This window comes from Bos javanicus, chromosome 3 (genome assembly GCF_032452875.1).
Source record: "Bos javanicus breed banteng chromosome 3, ARS-OSU_banteng_1.0, whole genome shotgun sequence".
NCBI lineage: Eukaryota > Metazoa > Chordata > Mammalia > Artiodactyla > Bovidae > Bos > Bos javanicus.
The window spans coordinates 11832391-11860271 of NC_083870.1; the positions used below are offsets into that span (position 1 = coordinate 11832391).

A 27881-nucleotide genomic window follows, 5' to 3' on the forward strand; every position below is an offset into this window, starting at 1 on the left:
CTGGCATCCAGGCCTCTGACAAGATAGTTATTTTGAGGCACTAGCTTGCCATCTTCTCAATCGGCTGGCTCCCAAATAAAGTTCCTTCCTTCTCTCAATGCCATGGTCTTAAATTTATTGGCCTATCTGTCTGATGAGCAGAGCGAGCTTGGATGGTAAAGCTTAGATAAAAGACTGGATACAAGTCTCCCCAAGATGCTAGGTCCAGACTAAGTTTCATGTTTATTCTCTTGAATTCCTTAGGTAATGACATCTATTTTCTCTATTAAAGTCAGTTTTAACTGAGTCTGTTGCACCAAAATGGCAGGCTAAGGGATAGAGGGGTAATCATACCAGATGCAGATCCAGGACTTGGAATGCATGAATATTTCTAATTTGGTGTCCATTCCCCAAACTGAGGCAGGACTATGTCCTGTTTCAGTAGGAAGTACCCAGAGTGGTTCCCCTCTCATTCCCTGAAAGATATGGGGAAGGTTGAAAGACAAGGGGCAATTGAAACCCAGTCCCCCTAAACCTGAGATCCTCTGCTGAGTTGATGATTATCCTTTATACTCAATACGTTATTTCCTTTCTTATCTAGCACTTGTTCTCAAGATTGAGAAGTTTAAGAAACAAAAAAAAAAAAAGCAGGAGGGATTGAAACAGAGCAAGATCTTATGAGACCATCCTGGGCATGAAAGCCTTTCTTTTTTTTTGGGGGGGGGGGGGTGGGTGGGTGGGGCACTCATCCGGTATCTGAACTGAAAGCCTTTCTGTCTCCCACTTCTTTTTTGTAGAAATTACTCCTTCAAACAGTTGCTAATCAGGAAAAGGAGGGAAAGAAGAAGCAAAGGAGGAGCAATCAAGAAACAACAGGGTGACCTTGGGGAAGAGTCCTGGTTTCTGCTTAAGCAATAATATACCAATATCTTTGAGTTCTTCTATAGGAAATAAAGCCCCCATCCCAGGGGGAGTATAGCAACTTCAGGCTAAGCAAATGACTCCTGGAATCCCACCCTGTACTTCACCACCAATCAATCAGAATAAAGTCACACCCTGCAGCCCTTACCCCAAATATTGCATATGAAACCTTTTCCTCCAAAATCATCCACGTGTTTGGAACTTTGAGCATGAGCCTCCCGTTCTCTTTGTTTGGCCCTGAAAAAACTTTTCTCTTCTCCAAAATGTGATGTTTCAGCTTGCCTAACCTCACTGTGCACTGGGCACACAAACTTGTGTTCTATAGTACTATTATTTGTATGACCTTCTTTTCAGTAGCACTTGACCTTTGGTGTGACCACTTCTGGCACAGAGTTCTTCAAACCTTTGGAATTTCCTAAGTGTTGAAAATAATCAAGCTATTGTCTGTTAAATAATGAAGTGACCTTGGAAACTACGTTTATGACCCTCCTAAATAAACCTTGAATTGAATTCTATAACTGATAGTTCAATTTGCCTATGTAATGAAGTCTCCATAAACAACCCCTAAGAATGATGTTCAGAGAGCTTTCAATTTGATAAACACGTTGAGATACAGGAGAATAGTAGGCTTAAAGTGGTGCAGAAACATCATTACCTTACCCCATATCTTATCTGATGCATCTCTTCCATCTGGCTGTTACAGTCCTTTTATAATATGTGATCTAATAAGTAAATATTTTTCTGAGTTCTGTGAGATACTCTAAAAAAAAATCAAATCTAAAAAGAAGGTCCTGGGAACTTCCAATCTATTTGTGATTGGTAAGTCTGATTGCCCTCCACAGTCTTGTAGGTCTGAATCCTTAACCTGCGGAATCTGACAGTATCTTCAGGTAGATAGTGTCAGAATTGAGTTGAATCACAGGACCCTTAGCTGTTCTGTTGTAGCCACACGTTCCAGGAAACAAACTCACTCAGAAAGACAGTGCAGATAATGGAGTGCAGTTTATTACACCCGCGGGACCAAAGCAGAGTCTCCTCTTAGCCAAGGACCCTGACCAGTTTTTGTGAAAACCTTATATACTCTAAGTGTACATGCACAAACCCACCTCCCCAAACTCCCTGACAATCAAAGTTAACCCATGATTCATATGTCTTAAGCCTAGGTAGTTAACAGTGGACAATTATCAATAGGCCTGTGGTCATACCCCAATAAGCATAATAGAATGTATGATTCAATTCGGTTACACAGATAATTAGGGTATTCTTTTAGCAAAGGAAGACCCCTGGGGCTCTTCCTTCCTGGGGCCTGGATTTCCAGTTGGTATGTCATTTCCATAGATACTGGGCATACAGCTCAAAGTCCACAGTCCGGCCCAAGCTGGAGTCCTACTTTCAAGATAGGGCCTGTTCTGTTTCCTCCTTCAATTCCAAAGTGTTGCTTGTTGGACGTGTGGAGAAATCGTCTCATTCATAAACTGGAACTTTGTGAGCAGAATCCTTGAATCACAACAAAATAAATGCAAAAAGAGTAGAAGGAAGGAGATAATAAAGAAAATGATATGATCATAGCAATAACCCCCACATTAAGACTCCCTCAGGATCCAGTGGTCAAGAATCCACCTTGAAATGCAGGGGATGTGGGTTAGATCCCTGCTGGGGAATAAGATCCCACATGCTGTGGAGTAACTAAGCCCATGTGCTGCAACTACTGAGCCCATGTGCTGCAACTACTGAGCCCATGATACAACCAGCAAATAAATAAAAATACTAAAAATGGAAAAAAGAAAGAAAGAACAAACAAACCAAAATGTAATTATTGAAATAATGTATAAAATTGGTAATCTCAATTATCAAAGAAGAGAGAACCAATTTTTAATTTCTGGTTTTAAAAAGGGGAATACATAATTGTGAATTCTATCCATATTAACGTGATAAAAAGAAGATATGTGCAAGCCAACAGTAAGTCAGAAATTTGAACAACTTAGACAAATCCTTTAAAACCTAAATTACCAAAGAAGACACAAAGAGAAATAAATGATTTGAAAAGAGCTCTTTTTATTTTAAAAAATTATCTGTGAAATTTAAAACTCCCTCCCCTCTAAAAAATTTCCAACACCTGAGTCTTCACTACTGAATTTTATTGACTACTCATGTAAAAAATAAGTATATAACAGAAACCATCCATGAGAACAAAAACAGAGGACAGAATTCTTAACATGTTTTAGGAGGGAGAAATCTTCAACTTACCAAAGAAATTATAAGACCTAAAAAAGCATTATGAACAAAATGAAATATAATTTTCCACATAATACATTATGAACAAGACAGATAAGTTACAAAAACAAAATTTTGTTTTACCATTTGAGAATCAATGTATACTCATGACATTAAAGGAAAAAAAAATATGTAAGATGTTTTGTCATTTCACTATAAACTCTAATGAAATTCAATAGTCATCCATAATAATAATGATAATAAAAAATTAACAACTTTGAAAGTGATAAATCTGATTAAAAGTATATATAAACACATTAATTATCATAGCTAATATTAGCTCTTGAATTATTCTTATCCAATACAAATAAAAAGAGAAGGATGCCAGCTGTCAATTCTATTCATCAGTGTACTGGTCTTTATAACAAGTGCCATTGGGCAAGAATATGCAATAAAAGATAGTGTGAAGATTGAAAAGAAACAACTGGAATTTTCACATTTAAACCTGTCATAAGAGTGCACATCAAAATTCCAAAAAGACATACAGATTAAGGGTTAAACTTAATAAATTAATTTAACACAGATACTGGAAACAGGACAAAATATTTTTAACATATTCCTATATATTAGAAAGAAAAATCACACAAACACATCAGAAGCACACAAGCTCTCAAATAAAAAGAGTTGAGGAGCCCTTATAGTCTGAGACTGAGGATCTATTACAGAAAGTCAATCATCCAGAGGTCATAAAGTCATGAATAAATTAAAGTTTTCCAAGGTAAGGACACTTAGAGGAAGGTAAGGACACAAGTCCAGGAAACTACCTTTGAGGAATGTGACTTGGCGGAGGGAGGAGAATAAGAAGAATAAAGAAAACAAAGATAAAGAATAAAAAGGATGTGAAAAGGCTGTTGCAAGGCATCAGAAAGCAGAGTAATATCAGAATTTTTAAGCAAGTAAATATTCTAACTCAGTCCTTTTAAAAGGAAAATGAAATCTATTGTGCTCATATAACTAAAATATCCCGAGATAGGTTGGTCTCCAGATCTGGTCTTTGATGCTGTCATCATTCTGTTCTATTTGTGAGCTTCATTCCTGAGCCAGTTTACCTATGGAACAAAATTCAATAGCAACTTTGAGACTTGAAGAAATCATACTATCCAGATGAAGAGTCCCTTCTTCTTCAACCAGCAAATTTGCTTCATTTAAATGGGATCACCAATTATTCCAACTAAGTGATGATGGGGGAGATGAAATTCTGTATATCATCTCAGACCCTAGTTTTCATCTGGAATCAATTTTGCCCCCTAGGAACATTTGGAAATATCTGAAAATATATTTGGTTATTATAACTGGGAAGGTGCTACTGGCATCCAGTGAGTAGAGGGCAGGGGTGCTGCTAAAAATCCTACAGTTTATTGAACAATCCTCCATAACAAAGAATTATCCAGCCCCAAATGTCAATAGCTCAAAGCTTAAGATATTTTTAGACAAGAGGTTCTTAAAATTAAATGTGCATTGGAATAACCTAACAGGCTTATTAAAATACAGCATTCTAGTTCTCTTTCCAGGATTTTCTGAGCTCTAGAGTGGGGCCTGTAAATGTTTTTATCTAACAATCTCACAGGTTCTACTGCTGCTTGTGGTCCATAGCTCACACTCCAAGAAGTACACCAATCAGAACCCTGGCCTTAGCTGAAACTGTAGTGAAGCACAGGTAAGTATGCATACCCTATAAGATGATTTGGGGTTTAATGCATCCTAGAGAAATAACAGGTTGTGCTAATTGATGAGGGGGAAAAAAAAAAACATATATATATATATATATATATATATATATATATGCTTTCATCCATTTCCTACCATGACCAAATCCTAAAGTCTGTTTTGTCCTAGTATAATTGGGTGGCAGGACTGCTTCTAGTACCTCTGGCTCACAATTTCTCCCCTCTTCCACTTTCCTACTGTTTTAATTAAATGAGTTTGGACTTTTAAAATGAGGTTTCTAGAAAATTATGGAATAAGCAAAATAATCAATAAACATAAACAAAGGTCAACGATAAAGTGAAGTCACTCAGTCGCTCAGTCGTGTCCAAGTCTTTGCGACTCCATGGACTGTCGCCTATCAGGCTCCTCAGGCGACAGTCCATGTTGGTGACAGTCCATGTAGGCAACAGTCCGTGGCGTTTTTCAGGCAAGAATACTGAAGTGGGTTGCCATTTCCTTCTCCAGGGGATCTTCCTGACACAGGGATCAGACCTGGGTCTCCTGCATTGCAGGCAGACACTTTACCATCTGAGCAACAGGGAAGCTGGATAAAACTGACTTGTTAAAGCAAAGATAAATGTTTCTGAGAGCAAGTAAAGCCCTCTTGACCCTTTGCTTGAAGATTTCACAACCCATTTCCACTATTACCCTTCAACCATCCTGCCTGTCACTCATTCTAACTGGTAAATGAGAAACAGGATCCTTTCTTGATTAATCTCTATTGTAAACCACAGTTGTAGTATGGACAGAGCTGATTTCCTTGAAAGGAGTTCAAGGTAGAAACAAGGAGAGCACAGCATTTTTTCCCTATATGTGAATATTTTAGTAGAAATATTTAGAAGAAAATAGAGAATATGAAGTCAAGAGGAAAAAAAGTGAAGAGATGACTTGGGGGGCGGGGCGGGGGAAGACTAGTAATGTGGCAGTTATAGCAACTCATATTATTTTACTAAAGAAAAACATAAGAGATCTTGCCAGGGATCCACAGAGAACAAGCTCTTCTCTCAAGTAACTGATAAGTAGAAACAAAAGAAAAACAAAAAGAACTGTCAAATTCTGGATACAGAGTAAAGTGGATCTCTGCAGTACCAGTCAAAGGAGGGTCTCCTTTCACTGTAGCACTAAGGAAGGCTTTCTGGAGTAAAAGCTGCTCGGCTGACCCTCATGGTTAGAAAAGCAATCTACAGATTCAACACAATCCTTATCAAGCTACCAATGGCATTTTTCACAGAGCTAGAACAAATAATTTCACAATTTGTATGGAAATACAAAAAACCTCGAATAGCCAAAATAATCTTGAGAAAGAAGAATGGAACTGGAGGAATCAAACTGCCTGACTTCAGGCTCTACTACAAAGCCACAGTCATCAAGACAGTATGGTACTGGCACAAAGATGGAAATATAGATCAATGGAACAAAATAGAAAGCCCAGAGATAAACCCCATGCACCTATGGTCACCTTATCTTTGACAAAGGAGGCACGAATATACAGTGGAGAAAAGACAATCACTTTAACAAGTGGTGCTGGGAAAACTGATCAACCAACCACTTGTAAAAGAATGAAACTAGAACACTTTCTAACACCACACACAAAAATAAACTCAAAATGGATTAAAGATCTAAATGTAAGACCAGAAACTATAAAACTTCTAGAGGAGAACATACGCAAAACACTCTTTGACATAAATCACAGCAGGATCCTCTATGACCCACCTCCCAGAATATTGGAAATAAAAGCAAAAATAAACAAATGGGACCTAATTAAAATTAAAAGCTTCTGCAAAACGAAACTCTAAGCAAGGTGAAAAGACAGCCTTCAGAATGGGAGAAAATAATAGCAAATTAAGCAACTGACAAAGAATTCATCTCCAAAATACACAAGCAACTCCTGCAGCTCAATTCCAGAAAAATAAATGACCCAATCAAAAAAATGGGCCAAATAACTAAACAGACATTTCTCCAAAGAAGACATACAGATGGCTAACAAACACATGAAAAGATGCTCAATATCACTCATCAGAGAAATGCAAATTAAAATAACAATGAGGTACCGTTTCACGCCAGTCAGAATGGCTGCTATCCAAAAGTCTACAAGCAATAAATGCAGGAGAGGGTGTGGAGAAAAGGGAACCCTCTTACACTGTTGGTGGGAATACAGACTAGTACAGCCACTATGGAGAACAGTGTAGAGATTCCTTAAAAAACTGGAAATAGAACTGCCATACGACCCAGCAATCCCATTGCTGGGCATACACACTGAGGAAACCAGAAGGGAAAGAGACACGTGTACCCCAATGTTCATCGCAGCACTGTTTATAATAGCCAGAACATGGAAGCAACCTAGATGTCCATCAGCAGACGAATGGATGAGAAAGGTGTGGTACATATACACAATGGAATATTACTCAGCCATTAAAAAGAATACATTTGAATCAGTTCTAATGAGGTGGATGAAACTGGAGCCTATTATACAGAGTGAAGTAAGTCAGAAAGAAAAACACCAATACAGTATACTAATGCATATATATGGAATTTAGAAAGATGGTAATGATAACCCTGTATGTGAGACTGCAAAAGAGACATAGATGTATAGAACAGTCTTTTGGACTCTGTGGGAGAGGGTGAGGGTGGGATGATGTGGTAGAATGGCATTGAAACATTTATATTATCATATGTGAAACGAATCACCAGTCCAGGTTTGATGCATGATACAGGATGCTCGGGGCTGGTGCACTGGGATGACCCAGAGGGATGGGATGGGGAGGGAGGTGGGAGGAGGGTTCAGGATGGGGAACATATGTACACCCGTGGTGGATTCATGTCAATGTATGGCAAAACCAATACAATATTGTAAAGTAATTAGCCTCCAATTAAAATAAATAAATTTATATTTTAAAAATAATAAAAGTAAAGAAAATCATCCAAAGAGAGTGGAATTATACTTAAAATGTTCAGCAGCTCTGCAAATACAATTATCTCAGCGTAATCATAGTTAGTTCATTTTAACAAATCACATTTCAGCAGAAACAGACAAAAAATTTAAATAAGAAGTCAAAGTGATAACACCATGAAGTCATGTACCTCATTTCACTTATTTCAAGATATATTCTTTCTTACCTATCACATCTACAAAATCTCAGTGGATCCTACTATTGATATTGTCTCATAAAAATAATTTTATTTATGTTTCTGCTAGTGCATAAATTATTATTCATCTTAAAGCCTACAAGAACACTGATTTAATCAAATGTGATGATTATTTGTTGAAATATGATTAAATTGAAACCTAAGCTGACAACTTGAGTTTCTGGGTTCCTGGATATTTATTCCAAATGGAAAAGGAGACATGGTCAGGGCTCACAAGATATTCTGATATGACCTGTTAAGAACACAAGCAAAAAATTGCTCTTCTTGAGAGATATTTGTATGCCATGTTCACAGCAGTGTTATACACAATAGCCAAAAGGTGGAATCAACCCAAAAGTCTATTGAGAGATGAGCAGGTAAACAAAACAGCCATTAAAAGGAAAGAAACTCTAATACACTCCACCACACAAATGAATTATGAAGATATAATGTTAAGTAGAATAAGCCATTAGCAAAAAACACAAATGATTTCAATTCTATGAGGTACCACGGGTAGATAGATTCATATAGACAGAAAGTGGAATGGTGATTGCCAGAGCCTGAGGGAGAAAGGATTGGGGAATGTGATTTAATGGAAGAGACTTTTAGTTTTTCAAGATGAAAAAACTTCTAGAGATTGGCTGCATAAAACATGTACCTAATACAACTAAACTACACATTTTTAAATGGCTAGTGCAGTAAGTTTTATGTCATATATATTTTACCGCTTTTTTTTTATTAGATTTACCTACAAATGAGAATTGGAGAAGAAAGGAAAATGATCTAGTGGAAATATTGAGACTAAAGGGACATAATAGTAATAGATAAAATGGAAGGAAAGAGTAAAAGGATGAACAGAAAAGAAAGGTCAAAAAAAGAAAATTCACCAGCACCTCCAAACCATATCAAAAGGATCAAGGAAGGCAATATTATTGCCACAAGTATCAAGCCAATGGATGTGGAGCACCCTGGCAATTGGGAGAAGACCAAAATAATAGCACTTCAAACCCCTTCTCTAGTTCTCCAGGCCTTCTTGCCCACCTGAATGTCAACACAACCATGACCTATTCTGGATGCATTGGCATCTCTGGTTCCCTTTCTCATATTCCCAGAGGTCTCATACTCACAACCACCCTTAGTCTCTCCTTCTTGCCACATCCCACCCAGACTACAGTCTTTCATTCTTATCTATTGTGTAGTTTAAAACAGCTATTTTCATACCTCTGGCACTGTAGTCCTAGAAATAAATCTTAAACTCTGACTCTCTCTCTGTCTCCCTGAATCTCTCTCTTTTCTCCCTGTCTTTCCTTTCTCCATGCCTGTCTTTCTCCCTCCATTCTTCTCTCATCCATCAAATCCTTTCCCTTTCTTTGTTCCCCTCTCTGTTCTTCAGGACCATTTCCTCCCATCCCCAGTCGGGCCCCAGTTCCTTCTCACCCCAGTACAGGATGATGTCCTGGTCTCCTAGACTGCTGTGCTTCACTCAGCAACTCAGGCCAGCTGCCTCCCCAACCGCCAAATCCAGGGTTACTCAGAGATACCAAGTCCAGTCTGCATTGAGCATGATGTCTCCTTGCTGAGTGCCAGGCTGCTCCTGCTCACCCCTCACCCACATCACCCGCACAGGTTTGGCGTAGAATCCTGAGACATGGCACACCAGCAGTAGGCGGCCAGGCCCGGGAATGGGGCCACTGGACAGCCAGGCCTCAGGCTTCACTGGGGTAGGGAGCAACAGTAAGAATGTCAGATTATGACTCTAACTCAGAGCATACTAACTCAGAAATTTGGACAGTTACCTCTTCCACTTCGATGGGAACCAAATCATTTATTAATTAACCCCTCTCTACTTAGGTACTTCCCACTTTTGAATTTAAAGGAAGTAGTGGGAGGTGAAATAGAAAAGTCTTGTAGAGAGAACAAGACTAACCTTGCCTCTGCAGTTCTGCCTTTCCTGCGTCGAGAACACCCAGGATATTGAGGACAGGTTTCTGACATGAGCCTCTCAATGATATTGGAGATGCCTGGATACTGAGTCATGCGTGCACAAAACTTCTGCCCCCTGCTGCCACTGTCTGGTGCAGACACACAGGAATGATTCTGGATCCTCACAAAATCCAGTCCTCCTATAGCTCCTCTCAAAGAGCTTCCTATGGCCTTCCCAGAATGCAACCCACAGCTTTCTATCACCTGGATCACAAAGGGGTCTGTGTAAAGGAAAACAGAAGTGAACTTAGTAAAATGCAAACAACGAAAAGAAGGATGGGGAAAAGGCATAGGACTTTAGTTTTCAGTGGCGAGAAAGGTCTGATGTGAAATAACTCAAAAACCAATTGCAGTATTCAGGACTTTTCAGAAAGAAGAGCACTGAGGAGAGGTATGCATATCATAAATGGTACGGTTAGGCTCTTTTAAGGATGTACAATAGACAGGAGGGGAGAAGAGGGGCAACGTGTGATGGAGTCAGAAGTGCAGCATTCCATGGTGTAGGGAATGGTTACATGTAGAGAAGGGATTGGGCAACAGATGCTTGAAGACGTTGATTAGAAGAGTAGGAAGTCACACTTTACATCACTCGGGCATGAAGTAGAAAAAGGAGGCTCTTCCTTGGAGTTTTAGAGAAGCAAGTTACATGCAAGCAAACCAGGAAATGGCTACAAAGGAGGAAATTCATGTGTCACACAAGAATGCAAGAAATAGGAAGAATCTGTGAGACTGGGTGGATATGTGGAGTCAGAGGCCGGAGACTATTCTAGACAAGTGTGTACATGCAGTTGGATAAAGAGGGGAAAGGAGAGTAATAGCCTGAACCAAGGGAGGGAAAAGTCATTGAGAGTGTCTTCAGGTCAGAGGACTGTACTCACATTCCAACGAGAATTCATTAATGTGGTTCTGCACTTCCTGGATGAATCCGATGAAGTAGACTCAAAACAGATCCTCCAATTTAGTCATCTCCTCATCACTGAAGTTGCTTTTGGACCAGGGTTTCAGGAAAATGTCAGTGCCCGAGTCACTCTCCCAGCCATGAAGCTGCAAGTCATCCAACCAGCCTAAGCCTTGATTTGAACCCAGGTTCTTTTGGCATAGGCTGAAATCTGGTTGAGATAGAAGGTGGTTGGCTCCTGGAACACTGTAGAAGGATAAGAAGAGTGAGGGAAAATGTAGAATCAGGATGGAATGAAAAAGAACCCAGAGTCTGAACAACAATATAGAGCTTGAAACAGTTTCCTGCCCCCAAAGCTTCTGGTTCCATCCCCAGCCTCCAGAATAGGGGAGAGGGCTGGAGACAGCAGAGCCCAGACCCATCATGGTAGGTGCAGCATGCTTTTATGCAGAACCGCTGCACCTGTGCTGAGAGCAGCCAGAGTTACTCTTACCGCCCTCATTGTTACTACCCGGGATGATAAACACTAGTAACAGAAGTAGTAGAAGCAGCATTTCATTGGGAAGTAGAATTTCTAACTCTCTGAGCTGGTATTTAATCTCTAATTTCAGCACACCTTTCCCCCAGAATTCTAAAGTGACTTCATGTTTTCCCCAACTGACAAATCTCTGGCCTACGTTGCACACCACAGAAAAACTATATCTCCCACTGCTCTCTAGACTCCCACTCTGCCTCTCATTTCACTCCTCGGTCTCAGCCTCCTTTATAGTTACCACCTTGGAAAGGCTCCCATGTGATGTTGAAAAGTTATTTCGCCTTCCCAAACTTTTATTTTCATATCCATTAAATAGGAGGCTGTTGATGGGTGGGGCTGTGTTCCCTCCCTGCTATTTACCTGGGACCAAACTATGGTGGAGGTAATGAAGATAATGGCGACCTCCTTCAGAAGGTCCCATGCATGCACTGCTGCACTCAGTACCCTCAACCCTGTAGCAGGCCACCGTCAACCCATGCTTCCACCAGAGTCTCCTGGACACTTATGGGCAAGGCTGGGTCAGTCTCTTGTGGGGTCACTGCTCCTTTTTCCTGGGTCTTGGTGCACACAAGGCTCTGTCTGTGCCCTCAAAGAGTCTGTTTCCCAGTCCTTCAGACTTAGATTGAAGAAAGATGTCAGTCCTTCAGACTTAGACTGAAGAAAGTAGGGAAAACCACTAGACCATTCAGATATGACCTAAATCAAATCCCTTACAATTATACAGTGGAAGTGAGAAATAGATTCAAGGAATTAGATCTGATAGACAGAGTGCCTTAAGAAATATGGATGAAGATTCATGACATGGTACAGGAGGCAGGGATCAAGAACATCCCCAAGAAAAAGAAATGCAAAAAGGCAAAATGGTTGTCACAGCTATTTCACAAATAGCTGTAAAAAGAAGAGAAGTGAAAGACAAAGGAGAAAAGGAAAGATATACCCATTTGAATGCAGAGTTCCAAACAATAGCAAGGAGAAATAAGAAAGTCTTCCTCAGTGGTCAATGAAAAGAAATAGAGGAAAACAATAGAATGGGAAAGACTAGAGATCTCTTCAAGAAAATTAGAGATACCAAGGGAACATTTCATGCAAAGACGGGCACAGTAAAGGACAGCAATGGTATGGACCTAACAGAAGCAGAAGATATTAAGAAGAGGTAGCAAGAATACACAGAAGAACTATACAAAAAAGATCCTTATGACCCAGATACTCATGATGGTGTGATCACTTACCTAGTCAGACATCCTGGAAAGCGAGTCAAATGGGCTTTAGGAAGCATCACTACAAACAAAGCTAGTGGAGGTGATAGAACTCCAGCTGAGCTATTTCAAATCCTAAAAGATGATGCTGTGAAAGTGCTGCACTGAATATGCCAGCAAATTTGGAAAACTCAGCAGTGGCCACAGGACTGGAAAAGGTCAGTTTTAATTCCAGTTCCAAAGAAGGGCAATGACAAAGAATGCTTACACTCTAGTAAAATAATACTCAAAATTGTCCAAGCCAGGTATGTGAACCATGAATTTCCAGATGTTCAAGCTGGTTTTAGAAAAGGCAGAGGAGCCAGAGATCAAATTGCCAACATCCATTGGATCATTATAAAAGCAAGAGAGTTCCAGAAAAACATCTACTTCTGCTTTTTTGACTACACCAAAGCCTTTGACTTTTTGGATCACAACAAACTGTGTAAAATTCTTAAAGAGATGGGAATAAAAGACCACCTGGCTTGCCTCTTGAGAAATCTGTATGCAGGTCAGGAAACAACAGTTAAAACTGGACATGGAACAACAGACTGGTTCCAAATAGGAAAAGGAGTATGTCAAAGCTGTATATTGTCACCCTGCTTATTTAACTTACATGCAGAGTACATCATGAGGAATGCTTAACTGGATGAAGCACAAGCTGGAATCAAGATTTCTGGGAGAAATATCAGTAGCCTCAGATATGAAGATGACACCACCCTTATGGCAGAAAGTGAAAAAGAACTAAAGAGCCTCTTGATGAAAGTGAAAGAGGAGAATGAAAAAGTTGGCTTAAAACTCAACATTCAGAAAGGTAAAATCATGGCATCTGGTGCCATTACTTCATGGCAAATAGATGGGGAAACAGTGGAAACACTGACAGACTTTATTTTTGGGGGCTCCAAAATCACTGGATATGGTGACAGACTTTATTTTGGGGGGCTCCAAAATCACTGGATATGGTGACTTCAGCCATGAAATTAAAAGACGCTTGCTCCTGGGAAGAAAAGTTATGACCAAACTAGACAGCATATTAAAAAGCAGAGACATTACTTTGCCAACAAATGTTTGTCTACTCAAGGCTATGGTTTTTCCAGTAGTCATGTATGGATATGAGAGTTGGACTATAAAGAAAGTTGAGTGCCAAGGAATTGATGCTTTTGAACTGTGGTGTTGGAGAAGAGTCTTGAGAATCCCTTGGACAGCAAGGAGATCCAACCAGTTCATCCTAAAGGAAATCAGTCCTGAATATTCATTAGAAGGACTGATGCTGACGTTGAAACTCCACACTTTGGCCACATAATGTGAAGAACTGACTCATCTGAAAAGACGCTAATGCTGGAAAAGATTGAAGGCAGGAGGAGAAGGAGAGAACAACCAAGGATGAGATGGTTGGATGGCATCACCGACTCAGTGGACATGAGCTTGAATAAACTCCAGGAGTTGTTGATGAACCAGGAAGCCTGGCATGCTGCAGTCCACGGGATAACAAAGAGTTGGACACAACTGAGCAAATGAACTGAAATGAAATAGGATGCTAATATTAAACAATTGCTCAGCTTCCAGTCTGTTTTAATCTAAAAGAACTCCTTTGGTTTGTCCACCTATGTCATTCTCCCTCTCCACTGCCTTCAGTCCCCTGGAACTCTGTCATTACCTCTTCCCACTGTCTCACTTGGCCCTCTTTCTTATCTCATTCTTCTTACCTAGACTCTTTAATTCCACATTATGGTTTCTGAGAGTGGGTATGTGTTGATCATACAGCTTTTCTATATTTGATTCTGGAACCCAAATCCCAGAATTAAATATGATAAATAGTTTATATTCTGAACAAAATTCTCTTACACCATAGGAATTTCTGAGGTTGAAAATTATATTTACTACTGGTTTATGATCTTCCCTTCAGTCACTCTTCACCTCTAGCATTTTCAGTAACTAATCTTCATGAGACATGTAAACAGGAGTTATGATATGTGCAGCTTTACCCAAGTCTAAGATAGCTTTTTTTAGTAGGCTCATTAGAAGTAGAACTTCCTTCTCCTTTCATAATATCTCATAATCTCTACCTACATTTTGCTCTTTCCTATCAACAAATAATAGCTCCATCCTTCACCATTTCCCCGAGCTTGCTCAAACTCATATCCATTGAGTTGGAGATGCCATCTGAACATCTCATCCTCTGTCACCCCCTTCTCCTCCTGCCCTCAATCTTTCCCAGCATTGGAGTCTTTTCTAAAGACTCAGCTCTTCATATCAGGTAGCCACAATATTGGATCTTCAGCTTCAGCAACAGTCCTCCCAATGAATATTCAGGATTGACTTCCTTTAAGATTAACCGGTTTGATCTCCTTGTTGTCCAAGGGACTCTCAAGACTCTTCTCCAAGAGCACAGTTCAAAAGCATCAATTCTACAGCACTCAGCCTTCTTTATGGTTCAATTCTCACATCCAAACATGACTTCTGAAAAATCATAGCTTTGACTCTATGGACCATTGTTGGTAAAGTAATGTCTCTGCTTTTTAATACATTGTATAGGGTTGTCAAAGCTTTTCTTCCAAGAAGCAAGCGTCCTTTAATTTCATGGCTGCAGTCACCATCTGCAGTGATTTTGGAGCCCCCCAAAATAAAGTCTGTCAGTGTTTCCACTGTTTCCCCATCTATTTGCTGTCAAATGATGGGACCGGATGCCATGATCTTATTTTTCTGAATGTTGAGCTTTAAGCTAACTTTTTCACTCTCTTCTTTCACTTTCATCAAGAGGCTTTTCAGTTCTTTTTCACTTTCTGCCATAAGGGTGAGGTTATCTGCATATCTGAGGTTATTGATATTTCTCCCGGCAGTCTTGATTCAAACTCGTGCTCATCCAGCCCAGCATTTCTCATGATGTACTCTGCATATAAGTTAAATAAGCATATAAGTTAAATAAGGTGACAATATTCAGCCTTGTCGCACTTTTTTCCCCCAATTTTGAACCAGTTTTTTACTCTTTATCTGGTTCTAACTGCTGCTTCTTGACCTGCATACAGGTTTCTCAGGAGGCAGGTCAGGTGGTCTGCTATTCCCATCTCTTGAGGAACTTTCCACATTTTGTTCTACTCCACACAGCCAAAGGCTTTAGCATAGGTAATGAAGCAGAAGTGGGTATTTTTCTGGAATTCTCTTGCTTTTTCTATGATTCAATGGATGTTGGCAATTTGATCTCTGGTTCCTCTGCCTTTTCTAAATCCAGCTTTTACATCTGGAAGTTCTAGGTCCACATACTGTTGAAACTTAGCTTGGAGAATTTTGAGCATGACCTTGATAGCATGAGAAAAGACTGCAATTGTAAGTAGTTTGAAATTCTTTGGGATTGGAATGAAAACTGACGTTTTCCGGGCCTGTAGCCAGTGCTGAGTTTTCCAAATTTGCTGGCATATTCAGTGCAGCACTTTCACAACATCATCTTTTATGATTTGAAATAGCTCAGCTAGAATTCCATCACCTTCACTAGCTTTGTTCGTAGTGCTGTTTCCTAAGGCTCACTAGACTTCTCACTCCAGGATGTCTGGTTGTAGGTGACTGATCACACCTTTTGGTTATCCAGATCATTTTTGTATAGTTCTTCTGTTATTCTTGCCACTTTTCTTAATATCTTCTGTTTCTGTTAGGTCCATACCATTTCTGTCCTTTACTGTGCCCATCTTTGCATGAAATGTCTCTTGGTATTTTAATTTTCTTGAAGAGAACTCTAATCTTTCCCATTCTATTTTTTCCCTCTATGTCTTTGCATTGTTCACTTAGAAAGGTTTTCTTATCTCTCCTTGCTCTTCTTTAGAACTCTCCATTCAGATGGGTATAACTTTCCTTTTCTCCTTTGCCTTTCACTTCTCTTCTTTCCTCAGCTATTTGTAAGGCTTCTTCACACAACCATTTTGCCTTTTTGCATTTCTTTTTCCTGGGCATGGTTTTGATCACTGCCTCCTGTACAATGTTACAAACCTCTGTCCATAGTTCCTCAGGCACTCTATCTGTCAAATCTAATCCTTTGAATCTATTTCTCACTTCCACTGTATAATTGTAAGGGAATCGATTTAGGTCATACCTGAATGACCTAGTGGTTTTCCCTACTTTCTTCGATTTAAGTCTGATAGTTGCAATAAGGAGTTCATGATCTGAGCCACAGTCAGATCCCAGTCTTCTTTTTTCTGACTGTATAGAGTTTCTCCATCTTTGGCTGCAAATAATATGATCAATCTGATTTCAATATTGACCATCTGATGATGTCCATGTGTAAAGTCACCCCTTTTGTTGTTGGAAGTGTTTCTATGCTATGACCAGTGCGTTCTCTGGGCAAAACGTTGTTAGCCTTTACCCTGCTTCATTTTGGACTCCAAAGCCAAATTTGCCTGTTACACCAAGTATCTCACAACTTCCTACTTTTGCATTCCAGTCTCCTATGATAAAAAGGACATCTTTTTTGGTGTTAGTTCTAGAAGTTCTTGTAGGTCTTAGAACTATTCAACTTCAGTTTCTTTAGCATTAGTGGTTGAGGCATAGACTTGGATTACTATGATACTGAATATTCTGTCATTTTTGAGATTGCACCCATATACTGCATTTCAAACTCTTTTGTTGACTATGAGGGTTACTCCATTTCATCTAAGGGATTCTTGCCCACATTCTTGCCCATTTGAATTAAATTCGCTCTTTCCAGTCCATTTTAGTTCACTGATTTCTAAAATGTCAATGTTCACTCACCATCTCCTGTTTGACCACTTCCAATTTATCTTGATTCATGGACCTAACATTCCAGGTTCCTATGCTGTATTGCTCTTTACAGCATCAGACTTTATTTTCACCACCAGACATATTCACAACTGGACTTTTTTTTTTTTTTTTTCCACTTTTGTCCATACCTTTCATTCCTTCTGGAGCTACATCTCTGCTCTTCTCCAGTAGTATATTGGGCACCTACTGTCCTGTGGACTTCATCTTTCAATGAAATATCGTTTTATCTTTTCATATTGTCCATGAGATCCTCAAGACAAGAATCCTGAAGTGATTTGCCATTCCCTTCCCCAGTGGACAACATTTTGTCAGAACTCCCCACCATCCATCTTGGGTGGCCCCACATGGCATGCCTCATAGTTTCATTGAGTTAGACAAAACTGTGATCCATGTGATCAGTTTGGTTTTCTGTGATTGTGGTTTGCATTCTATCTGCCCTCTGATGGATAAGGATAAATGCTTGTGGAAGCTTCCTGGTGGGAGATAGTGACCGTGGTGAAAACTGTGTCTTGCTCTGATGGGCAAGGTCATGCTCAGGAAATCTTTAATCCAATTTTCTGCTGATGGGTGGACCTAAGGCCAAACTCTGGTAGGGGTACTGGCAACCTCCTCCAGGACTTATGCCAGCATGCTGCATATCCCAGGACTATTGCACTCAGTGTCTCTGGCTTGGGGCAGGCCAATGTGGACCCACACCTCTGCCAGAGACTCCCAAATACTCACAGGCAAGTCTGGATCAGTCTCTTGTGGGATCAGTGCTCTTTTCTCCTGGGTTCTGGTGCACACAATGTTTTGTTTGTGCCTTCCAAGAGTCTGTTTACCCAGTCCTGTGGGAGTTCTGTAATCAAATCCCACTGGCCTTCAAAGATATATTCCCTGGAGGTTCTTAGCTGCTCTGCCAGATCCCCAGGTTGGGAAATTTCTTGTGGGCCCCAGAACTTTCACAGTGAGAAAGAACTTTTGTTAAATTTGTTATACCAGAACTCCTTTGATTCTCCAGTTTGTGGATCGTATGCTCAGTTGCTCTATTCAGTTCAGTCACAATCATGTTCAGCTCTTTGCAAACCCATGAACTGCAGCACATCAGACTTCCCTGTCCATCACTAACTCCTGGAGCTTACTCAAACTCATGTTCATGAAGTCAGTGATAGCATCCAACCATCTTATCCTTTATTGTCCCCTTCTCCTCCTGACTTCAAACTTTCCCAGCTTCAGGGTCTTTTCAAATGAGTCAGTTCTTCACATCAGGTGGCCAAAGTATTGGGGCTTAAGCTTCAGCATCAGTCCTTCCAGCAAATATTCAGGACTGATTTCCTTTAGGATTGACTGGTTTGATTTCCTTGCAGTCCAAGAAACTCAAGAGTCTTCTCCAACACCACAGTTCAAAACTATCAATTCTTTGGTGCTCAGTTTTCTTTATAGTCCAGCTTTGACATCCTTATATGACTACTAGAAAAATCACTGCTTTGAATAGATGCACCTTTGTCAGCAAAGTAATGTCTCTGCTTTTTAATATGCTGTCTAGGCTGGTCACAGGATTTCTTACAAGGAGCAAGTGTTTTAATTTCATGGTTGAAATCACCATCTGCAGTGATTATGGAGCCCAAGAAAATAGTCTCTCACTGTTTCTATTATTTCCTCATCTATTTGCCATGAAGCGATGGGACCAGATGCCATGATCTTCATTTTCTGAATGTTGAGTCTTAAGCCAACTTTTTCACTCTCCTCTTTCACTTTCGTCAATAGGCTTTTTAGTTCCTCTTCAACTTCTTCCTTAAGGGTGGTGTCATCTGCATATCTGAGGCTCTGTAGTGTGGCTAATGGTGATCTCCTCCAAGAGGACTTATGCCACACACTGCAACTCCCAGGACTGCTGCTGCCAAAGTCCTTGTCACCATGACAGGCCACTACTTACCCCCACTACCTCCACAGGAGACACTCAAATACTCAAAGGCAGGTCTGGCTCAGTCAGCTGTGCAGGTCACTGTCCCTGCCCTAGATCCTGGTGCACACAGGTTTCTTTTGCATGCTCCAAGTGTCTCTGGAGGGGAGGAGGTTTAAATGCAATTGTCTCACTCTTGCCGTCTTGTTTCAGATTCTCCTTTGCCCTTGGACATGAGGTATCTCTTTTTTGTGGGATCCAATATTCTGTCTATGCTTTTTCAGCAGCTCGTTGAAATATTGGTGTTCTTGACAGAGAAGATAAATGTGCATTCTTCTACTCCGCCATCTTATGGGTATGAGATGGCAAATAGAAAGGGAAATAGAAATGGAAACAGTGAGATATTTTTGTGTGTGTGCTCCAAAATTGCTGCATACTGTGACTGCAGCCATGAAATTAAAAAGTGCTTGCTCCTTTGAAGGAAAGCTATGACAGGCTTGTACAGCATATTACAAAAAAAAGAGATATCACTTTGCCAACTAAGGTCCACATAGTCAAAGCTTTGGTTTTTCCAGTAGTCATGTACAGATAAAAGAGTTGGACCACAAAGAAGGTTGAGCATCAAAGAATTGACGCTTTTGAATTGTGGTGTTGGAGAAGACTCTTGAGAGTTCCTTGGACTACAAGGAGATCAAGCCAGTCAATCATAAAGGATATTCACCCTGAATATTCATTAAGAGGAAAGATGCTGAATCTGATTGTCTGATAATTTGACCACATAATGTGAAGACCTGATGCATTGGAAAAAAAAAAAAAAACCCTGATGATGGGAAAGATTGAAGGCAAAAGGAGAGGAGGCAGCAGAGGATGAGATGGTTAGATAATATCATCAACTCAATGGACATGAATGTGACCAAAATTCAGGAAATAGTGAAGTAGAGGGAAGACTGGCATGCTGTAAGTCCCTGGGATTACAAGAAGTCAGACACGATTGAGTGACTGAACAACAACAAATGCTAGCCATTGTTTCTTGAGGCTCACCTGCCCCAACTGTGACATGGGAGCCTTTTCACACCAGTCATTTGTGAATCCTTTCAACACACCTTTATCATTGAGCTTCCCTTTACCTTATGGCATGCAGAGTTCCCAATAATAGCAAGGAGAGATAAGAAAGCCTTCCTCAGCGATCAAAGTAAAGAAATAGAGGAAAACAGTAGAATGGGAAAGACTAGAGCTCACTTCAAGAAAATTAGAGATACCAAGGGAACACTTCATGCAAAGATGGGCTTGATAAAAGACAGAAATTGTATGGATCTAACAGAAGCAGAAGATATTAAGAAGAGGTGGCAAGAATACACAGAAGAACTGTACAAAAAGGATCTTCACAACCAAGATAATCAAGATGGTGTGATCACTCACCTAGAGCCAGACATCCTGGAATGTGAAGTCAAGTGGGCCTTGGAAAGCATCACTACGAACAAAGCTAGTGGAGGTGATGGAATTCCAGTTGAGCTATTTCAAGTCCTGAAAGATGATGCTGTGAAAGTGCTACACTCAATATGCCAGCAAATTTGGAAAATTCATCAGTGGTCACAGCACTGGAAAAAGTCAGTTTTCATTCCAATCCCTAAGAAAGGCAATACCAAAGAATGCTCAAACTACCACACAATGCACTCATCTCACATGCTATCAAAGTAATGCTCAAATTTCACCAAGCCAGGCTTCAGGAATACGTGAACCATGAACTTCCAGATGTTCAAGCTGGTTTTAGAAAAGGCAGAGGAACCAGAGATCAAATTGCCAACACCCACTGGAACATCAAAAAAGTAAGAAAGTTCCAGAAAAACATCTATTTCTGCTTTATTAACTATGCCATAGCCTTTGACTGTGTGGATCACAAGAAACTGTGGAAAATTCTGAGAGATGGTAATACAAGACCACTTGACCTGCCTCTTGAGAAACCTATATGTAGTTCAGGAAGCAACAGTTAGAACTGGACATGGAACAACAGACTGATTCCAAATAGGAAAAGGAGTACATCAAGGCTTTATATTGTCACCCTGCTTATTTAACTTAATGCAGAGTACATTATGAGAAACGCTGGGCTTGAAGAAGCACAAGCTGGAATCAAGATTGCCAGGAGAAACATCAATAACCTCAGATATGCAGATGACACCACCCTTATGGCAGAAAGTGAAGAGGAACTAAAAAGCCTCTTGATGAAAGTGAAAGAGGAGAGTGAAAAAGTTAGCTTAAAGCTCAACATTCAGAAAAAAAAAGACCATGGCATCTGGTCCCATCACTTCATGGGAAATAGATGGGGAAGCGGTGAAAAGAGTGTCAGATTTTATTTTTTGGGCTCCAAAATCACTGTTGATGGTGATTGCAGCCATCAAATTAAAAGACGCTTACTCCTTGGAAGGAAAGTTATGACCAAACTAGATAGCATATTGAAAAGCAGAGACATTACTTTGCCAACAAAGGTCTGTCTAATCAAGGCTATGGTTTTTCCAGTGATCATGTATGGATGTGAGAGTTGGACTGTGAAGAAAGCTGAGCACCAAAGAATTGATGCTTTTGAACTGTGATGTTGGAGAAGACTCTTGAGGGTCCCTTGGACTGCAAGGAGATCCAACTAGTCCATTCTAAAGGAGATCATTCCTGGGTGTTCTTTGGAAAGACTGATGCTAAAGCTGAAATTCCAATATTTTGGCCACCTCATGTGAAGAGTTGACTCATTGGAAAAGACTTTGATGCTGGGAGGGATTAGGGGCAGGAGGAGAAGGGGACGGCAAAGGATGAGATGGCTGGATGGCATCACCAACTCGATGAACATGAGTTTGGGTTAACTCAGGGAGTTGGTGATGGACAGGGAGGCCTGGTGTGCTACGGTTCATGGGGTCACAAAGAGTTGGACATGACTCAGCAAGTGAACTGAACTAAACTGAATTGATGGCAAAGTTGTTCCAGACTCTTGAAGAATCTTTCTGCCCCAACTAGAAATCAGCCATTTCTTCAAGGTCCTTTGGTGCCTTTAGTGTGAAAATATGTCAAAGCCATAATGTGAGCACTAAGTCTTGGTTTTGTGGCTTTTTAAGTGGTCAGGACATTTTTTAATCCTAAATATTATGATTTTTTAATTATGCTTGCAATTCAAGTTTAAGATTACAGAGTCTAATATTACATCTATCTCGCATCACCTTCTCTAGACAGAAAATCTTGGTTCCAAGTGAATTAACACAACTATATAATCACCTAAACTATATACTCCACCTGTAACACTGTATACTATATTTCAGTAGCCTATACAAACATGATAGTCTTACAATAACAGTAATAACTCTACCACCAGAAATAAGTTTTTGACAGGGATCCACTGAGAACAAGCCATTCTCTAAGGAACTCATAAGTAGAAGGAAAAGAAAAAGAAAAGGAACTGCAGTGTTCTGGGTATCAGTAAAGTGAATCTCTGCACAATACCAGACAAGGGAGACTTTCTTCTACTCTAACAGTAAGGAATGCTATCTGGAGAAACAAGCTGCTCAGCTGACCCTCATAGTTAGAAAATCATCCAAATAAAGAGAGTGAAATTATGTTAAAAATTCTCAGCAACTCTTCAAATACAATTACCTCAGCATAACTATAGTTAGATCCATTTGAAAAATGATATTTCAGCAGAAGCAAAAAAAAAAAAGTTTTAAATAAGAACTCAAACGCATGTCACCATGGAGTTGTGTATATCATTTCATTTATTCCAAGGTATATTCTTTCTCACAAATCACATCTATGAAATCTGAGTGGATCCTGCTAGTGATATTATCTCATAATAACAATTTTCATTTATGTTTCAGCTAGGGTATAAATTATGATTTATCTTACAACTTACAGAAACAATGATTTGATCAAATGTGATGATCATTTGATGAAATATGATGAGATTGACTACTAGACTGACAACTTGAGTTTCAGGGTTCCTGGATACTTATTCCAAATGCAAAAGGAGACATGGTCAGGGCTCACAAGATATTCTGATATGACCTGTTAAGAACACAAGCAAAAAAATGCTCAACTTAAGAGATATTTGTACACTATGTACATAGCAGCATTATTCACAACAGCTAAAATGTGAATTAACCCAGGTATCTGTTGAGAGATGAACAGGTAAACAAAACAACATTTAAAAGGAAAAAAATTCTAATACAGGCCACCACATGAATGAATTATGAGGACATAATGCTAGGTGGAGTAGGCCATTCACAAAACGACAAATGATTTCATTTCTATGAGGTACCTAGAGTAGACAGATTCATATAGACAGAAAGTAGAATGGTGGTTGGCAGGGCCTGAGGGAGAAAGGATTGGGGAAAGTGGTTTAATGGGCACAGACTTCTAGTTTTTCAAGATGAAAAGAATTCTAAGAATTGGCTGCATAAATGTGAATGTACTTAATACTACTAAACTATATGTGTAAAAATGGCTAATGCAGTAAATTTTCCAAGACTTATTTTACCGCAATTTAAAAAAAAATAAATTTACCTACAGATGGGAGTTGGGGACAAAAGGGAAATGTTTTAGCAGAAATTGTGAGACTAAAGAGATGTAATATTAATAGATAAAAAGGAGGGAAAGAATAAAAGGATGGACAGAAAAAAAAGATTAAAAAATGAAAACTCACCAGCGTCTCCAAAACCATAATGCAAGGCATATCAAAAGGATCAAGGAGGGTATTATTATTGCCACAAGTATCAAGCCAATGGATGTGGGGTGTCCTGGCAATTGGGAGAAGACAAAGGAATGTCACTTCAAACCCATTCTCTAGTTCTCCAAGCCTTCTTACCCATCTGAGTGTCTGCACCATCATTAACTGCTTCTGATGCATGGGCATCTCTGGTTCCCTTTCTCATATTCCCAGAGGTCTTATACGCACAGCCACCCTTAATCTTTCCTTCTTGCTGAATCCCACCGAGACTACAGTGGGACTACTACTGTAGTAGTGAAGACTACTTCATTTTTATCTATTGTACAGCTTAGATCAGCTATTTTCATACCTCTGGCACTGTAGTCCTAGAAATAAATCTCAAACTCTGTCTCTCTGACTCTCTGTCTTTCTGTCTCCCTGATTCTCTTTCCTCCCCGCCTATCCTCTCTCCATGCCTGTCTTCCTCCCTCCATCCTTCCCTCACCCATCAAATCCCTCCCCTTCCTGTATCCTCCTCTCTGTTCTTGAGGGCCATTTCCTCCCATTCCCAGTTGGGCCCCAGTTCCTTCTTACCCCAGTACAGGATGATGTCCTGGTCTCCTAGACTGCTGTGCTTCACTCGGCAATTCAGGCCAGCTGCCTCCCCAGCTGCCACATTTAGGGTTACTCGGAGATACCAAGTCCAGTCTGCATTGGGCATGAGGTCTCCTTGCTGAGTGCCAGGCTGCTCCTGCTCGCCCCTCATCCACATCACCCGCACAGGTTTTGGGTAGAATCCTGAGACGTGGCACACCAGCAGTAGGCGGCCAGGCCCAGGAGTGGGGCCACTGGACAGCCAGGCTTCAGGCTTCACTGGGGTAGGAAGAAGCAGCAAGAATGTCAGATTATGCCTCTAATCCAGAGCATGGGGACTCAGAAACCCACAAATTTGGACAGTTTCCTCTTCCACTCCTATGGGCACCAAATGACTTATTGATTAATCATTTCTCTATTTAGGTACTTCTCACTTTTGAATTTTTAAAATTTTTTTTTATTTTATTTTTTAACTTTACAATACTGTGTTGGTTTTGCCATATATCAAAATGAATTTAAAGAAAGCTGTGAGAGGAGAAATAGAAACATCTTGGGGAGAGCATAAGACTAACCTTGCCTCTGCAGTTCTGCCTTCCCTGCATCGAGGACACCCAGAAGATATCGAGGACAGGTTTCTGAGAGAAGTCTCTCAATGATATCAGAGATGCCTTGATACTGAGTCGTGAGTGCACAAAACTTCTGCCCCCTGCTGCCGCTGTCTGGTGCAGGCACACAAGAATGATTCTGGATACTCACAAAATCCAGTCCTCCTAAAGCTCCTCTCAAAGAGCTTTCTATGGCCTCCCCAGAATGCAGCTCACAGCCTGCTGTGACCTGGATCACAAAGGGGTCTGTGTAAAAGAAAACTGAGACAAGTTATTAAAAAGCAAACAGGAAAGAAAGAGACGAGAAAAAGGCATAGGATTTTTTACTTTAGTGGCAACAAGTTGAGAGGTGAAATTATTGACATAAAACCAATTACAGTATTCAGGACTTTTCAGAAAGAGCACTGGGGAGAGGTATGCATATCATCAATGGTGGGGTTAGGCTGTTTTAAGGATGTAGAGGGGGCAAGAGGGGAGAGGGGCAACGTGTGATGGAGTCAGAAGTGCAGCATTCCACGGTGAAGAGAATGGTTACATGCAGAGAAGGGATCAGGCAGAAGATACTTGAGGACATCAATTGGAGGAGTAGGAAGTCACACTTAAGTTCACTCAAGCACAGAGTAGGAAAAGGAGATTCTTCCTTGGGGTTTTAGAGAAGCAAGTTACATAGACGCAAACAAGAAATAACCACAAGAGTGGTCATGTACACAGAAGAGAGCAAGAAACAGGAAGAATCTCAGATACTGGATGGAGGTATGGAGTCGGGGTTGAAGGCTACTCTGGACAAGTGTGTACATGCAGTTGGATAAAGAGGGGGAAAGGGACCATCATCAGAGGGAGCAGTAGCCTGACACAAGAGAAAGAAAAGTCATTGAGAGTCTTTCCAGATCAGAGGACTATACTCACATTCCAACTGGAACTCATTGACTCGATCCTGCACTTCCCGAGTGAATCCAATTAAGTAGGCTCGGAAGAGGTCCACCAGCTCAGTCACCTCATCATCACTAAAGTTGCCCTTGGACCAGGGCTTCAGGAAAATGGCAGTGCCCGTGTCACTCTCCCAGCCATGAATCTGCAAGTCATCCAACCAGCCTGAGCCTTGATTTTGAGCCCATGTGCTATTGACAAAGGTTGAAATCTGCATGAGATGGAAGGAGGTTGGCCCCTGGAACACTGTAGCAGTGGAAAGATAAGAAGAATGAGGGGGAAATGTGGAATCAGAATAGTATGAAAAAGAACCCAGAGTCTGAACAACAATACAGAACTTGAAATGGTCCCCTGCCCCCAAAGCTTCTGGCTCCATATCCAGCCTCCAGAATAGGGGAAAGGGCTGGAGACAGCAGAGCCCAGACCCTTAGTGGTAGGTGCAGCATGCTTTTATCCAGAACCCCTGCACCTGTGCTGGGAGCAGCCAGAGTTATTCTTACCATCCTCATTGTCACCACCTGGGAGGATAACTCCAAGTAACAGAAGTGGTAGAAGCAGCATTTCACTGGGAAGTAGAACTTCTGACTCTCAGAGCTGGTATTTGATCTCTAATTTCAGCATTTTTTTTTTTCAGTACTCTAAATTGACTTCCTCTCTTCCCCAACTGACAAATCTTTGACCCACATTGCACATCTCAGAAAAACTGTGCCTCCCACAGCTCTGAACTCCCACTCCATCTCATTTCCATTCTTTGGTCTTCATCTCTTTTATACATTCTACCCTGGAAAAGCTCCCTTGTGATGCTGAAGAGTTATTTCACCTTCCTCATCCTTTATTGCCACATCTATTCAATAACAAGGTAATACTAAACAATTGCTCAACTTCCAGTCTCTCTTAATCTAGAAGTATTCCTTTGGTTTGTCCACCTATCTCATTCTCTCATACAGCAAATATAACACTGACAAGTGATGTAGCAGTAACAGAGAGGTAGTGCAGGTGGTCTTGGAGAGAATACCAAATGGATCAGTGTGAGTGGCCACAGTACCTTGGTGTACATTCACAGAGAGACCTCCTCTGAGAATGGAGACATACCATAGAAAGGGAGATTCTGAGAATCCTAGCCCCATTTCAAGGAGTCAGACACTGGAAAAGTGAACCAATGCTCTCTATACCATTTATTTATTTATTTATTTTTACTGTCTGCAAAATATATTCATATATTTTATTTATTTTTTTTAATTTTTTTAAATTTTATTTTATTTTTAAACTTTACAATATTGTATTAGTTTTGCCAAATATCAAAATGAATCCACCACAGGTATACCTGCGTTCCCCATCCTGAACCCTCCACCCTCCTCCCTCCCCTCCCCTCCCTCTGGGTCGTCCCAGTGCACCAGCCCCAAGCATCCAGTACCGTGCATCTCCTGCTTGGCTAATACTTGGCTAAAGGTACTGACAGACTAACTGGAACATGAAGATGATGTCCAGGAAGTACGGTGCTCAGAGCTTGATTTTGACTCCGCACTAATACTACAAAGGCTGCTCTCTCAATGGCCCTTGGTACCAAAGTGAAAACCTGAGTGGAAACAAATTATTTCAACATCTCAATTACTCCAATCAAGAGGATCAGTAAACAAGATCTTGCCTTTATTGGTGAAAATTAGACTGAGATGGTAGAGATAAAAAGATGAAAATTTACCTCTGATTCCCTTAAGTTCCCTATAAAAATAAATACAACAAGTACCTTAAACTCTACTCCAAAAGTAAGGA

At 40.4% G+C, this 27881-nt stretch overlaps 1 protein-coding gene and 1 pseudogene across 4 annotated transcripts; both read right to left on the reverse strand.

Annotated features, from left to right (window-relative positions):
* Positions 1-8186: 8186 nt before the first annotated feature.
* LOC133238827 (T-cell surface glycoprotein CD1b-2) lies at positions 8187-27683 on the reverse strand. 4 transcript variants are annotated; one of them, XM_061402392.1, is made up of 6 exons: positions 26612-26873; positions 26091-26357; positions 25152-25430; positions 24580-24858; positions 23983-24076; positions 8187-8260 (listed from the first exon to the last, which is right to left on the reverse strand). In XM_061402392.1, the coding sequence occupies exons 1-6, from the start codon at positions 26670-26672 to the stop codon at positions 8239-8241; spliced, it is 1002 nt and encodes a 333-aa protein (XP_061258376.1). In that variant the 5' UTR covers positions 26673-26873; the 3' UTR covers positions 8187-8238. The 4 variants fall into 4 exon arrangements, with proteins under 4 accessions (XP_061258376.1, XP_061258387.1, XP_061258369.1 ...); XM_061402403.1 differs by lacking the exons at positions 8187-8260; positions 26612-26873 and adding exons at positions 23039-23345; positions 27577-27683; XM_061402385.1 differs by lacking the exon at positions 8187-8260 and adding an exon at positions 23039-23345 and having other exon boundaries at positions 26612-26857.
* Positions 8791-11310, reverse strand: LOC133245028 (T-cell surface glycoprotein CD1b-3-like; annotated as a pseudogene).
* Positions 27684-27881: the final 198 nt, after the last annotated feature.

Excerpts from the sequence above, each read along its gene's own strand:
- LOC133238827 (XM_061402392.1), bottom strand. The coding sequence starts at position 26,672 with ATGCTGCTTCTACCACTTCTGTTACTTGGAGTTATCCTCCCAGGTGGT. Across the intron at positions 25,431-26,090 it reads CAATGAGTTCCAGTTGGAAT|ACCCCTTTGTGATCCAGGTC; the intron begins GTGAGTATAGTC and ends TCTTTTACACAG. Across the intron at positions 8,261-23,982 it reads TTATGGTTTTGGAGACGCTG|GTCATATCAGAATATCTTGT; the intron begins GTGAGTTTTCAT and ends TGTTCTTAACAG.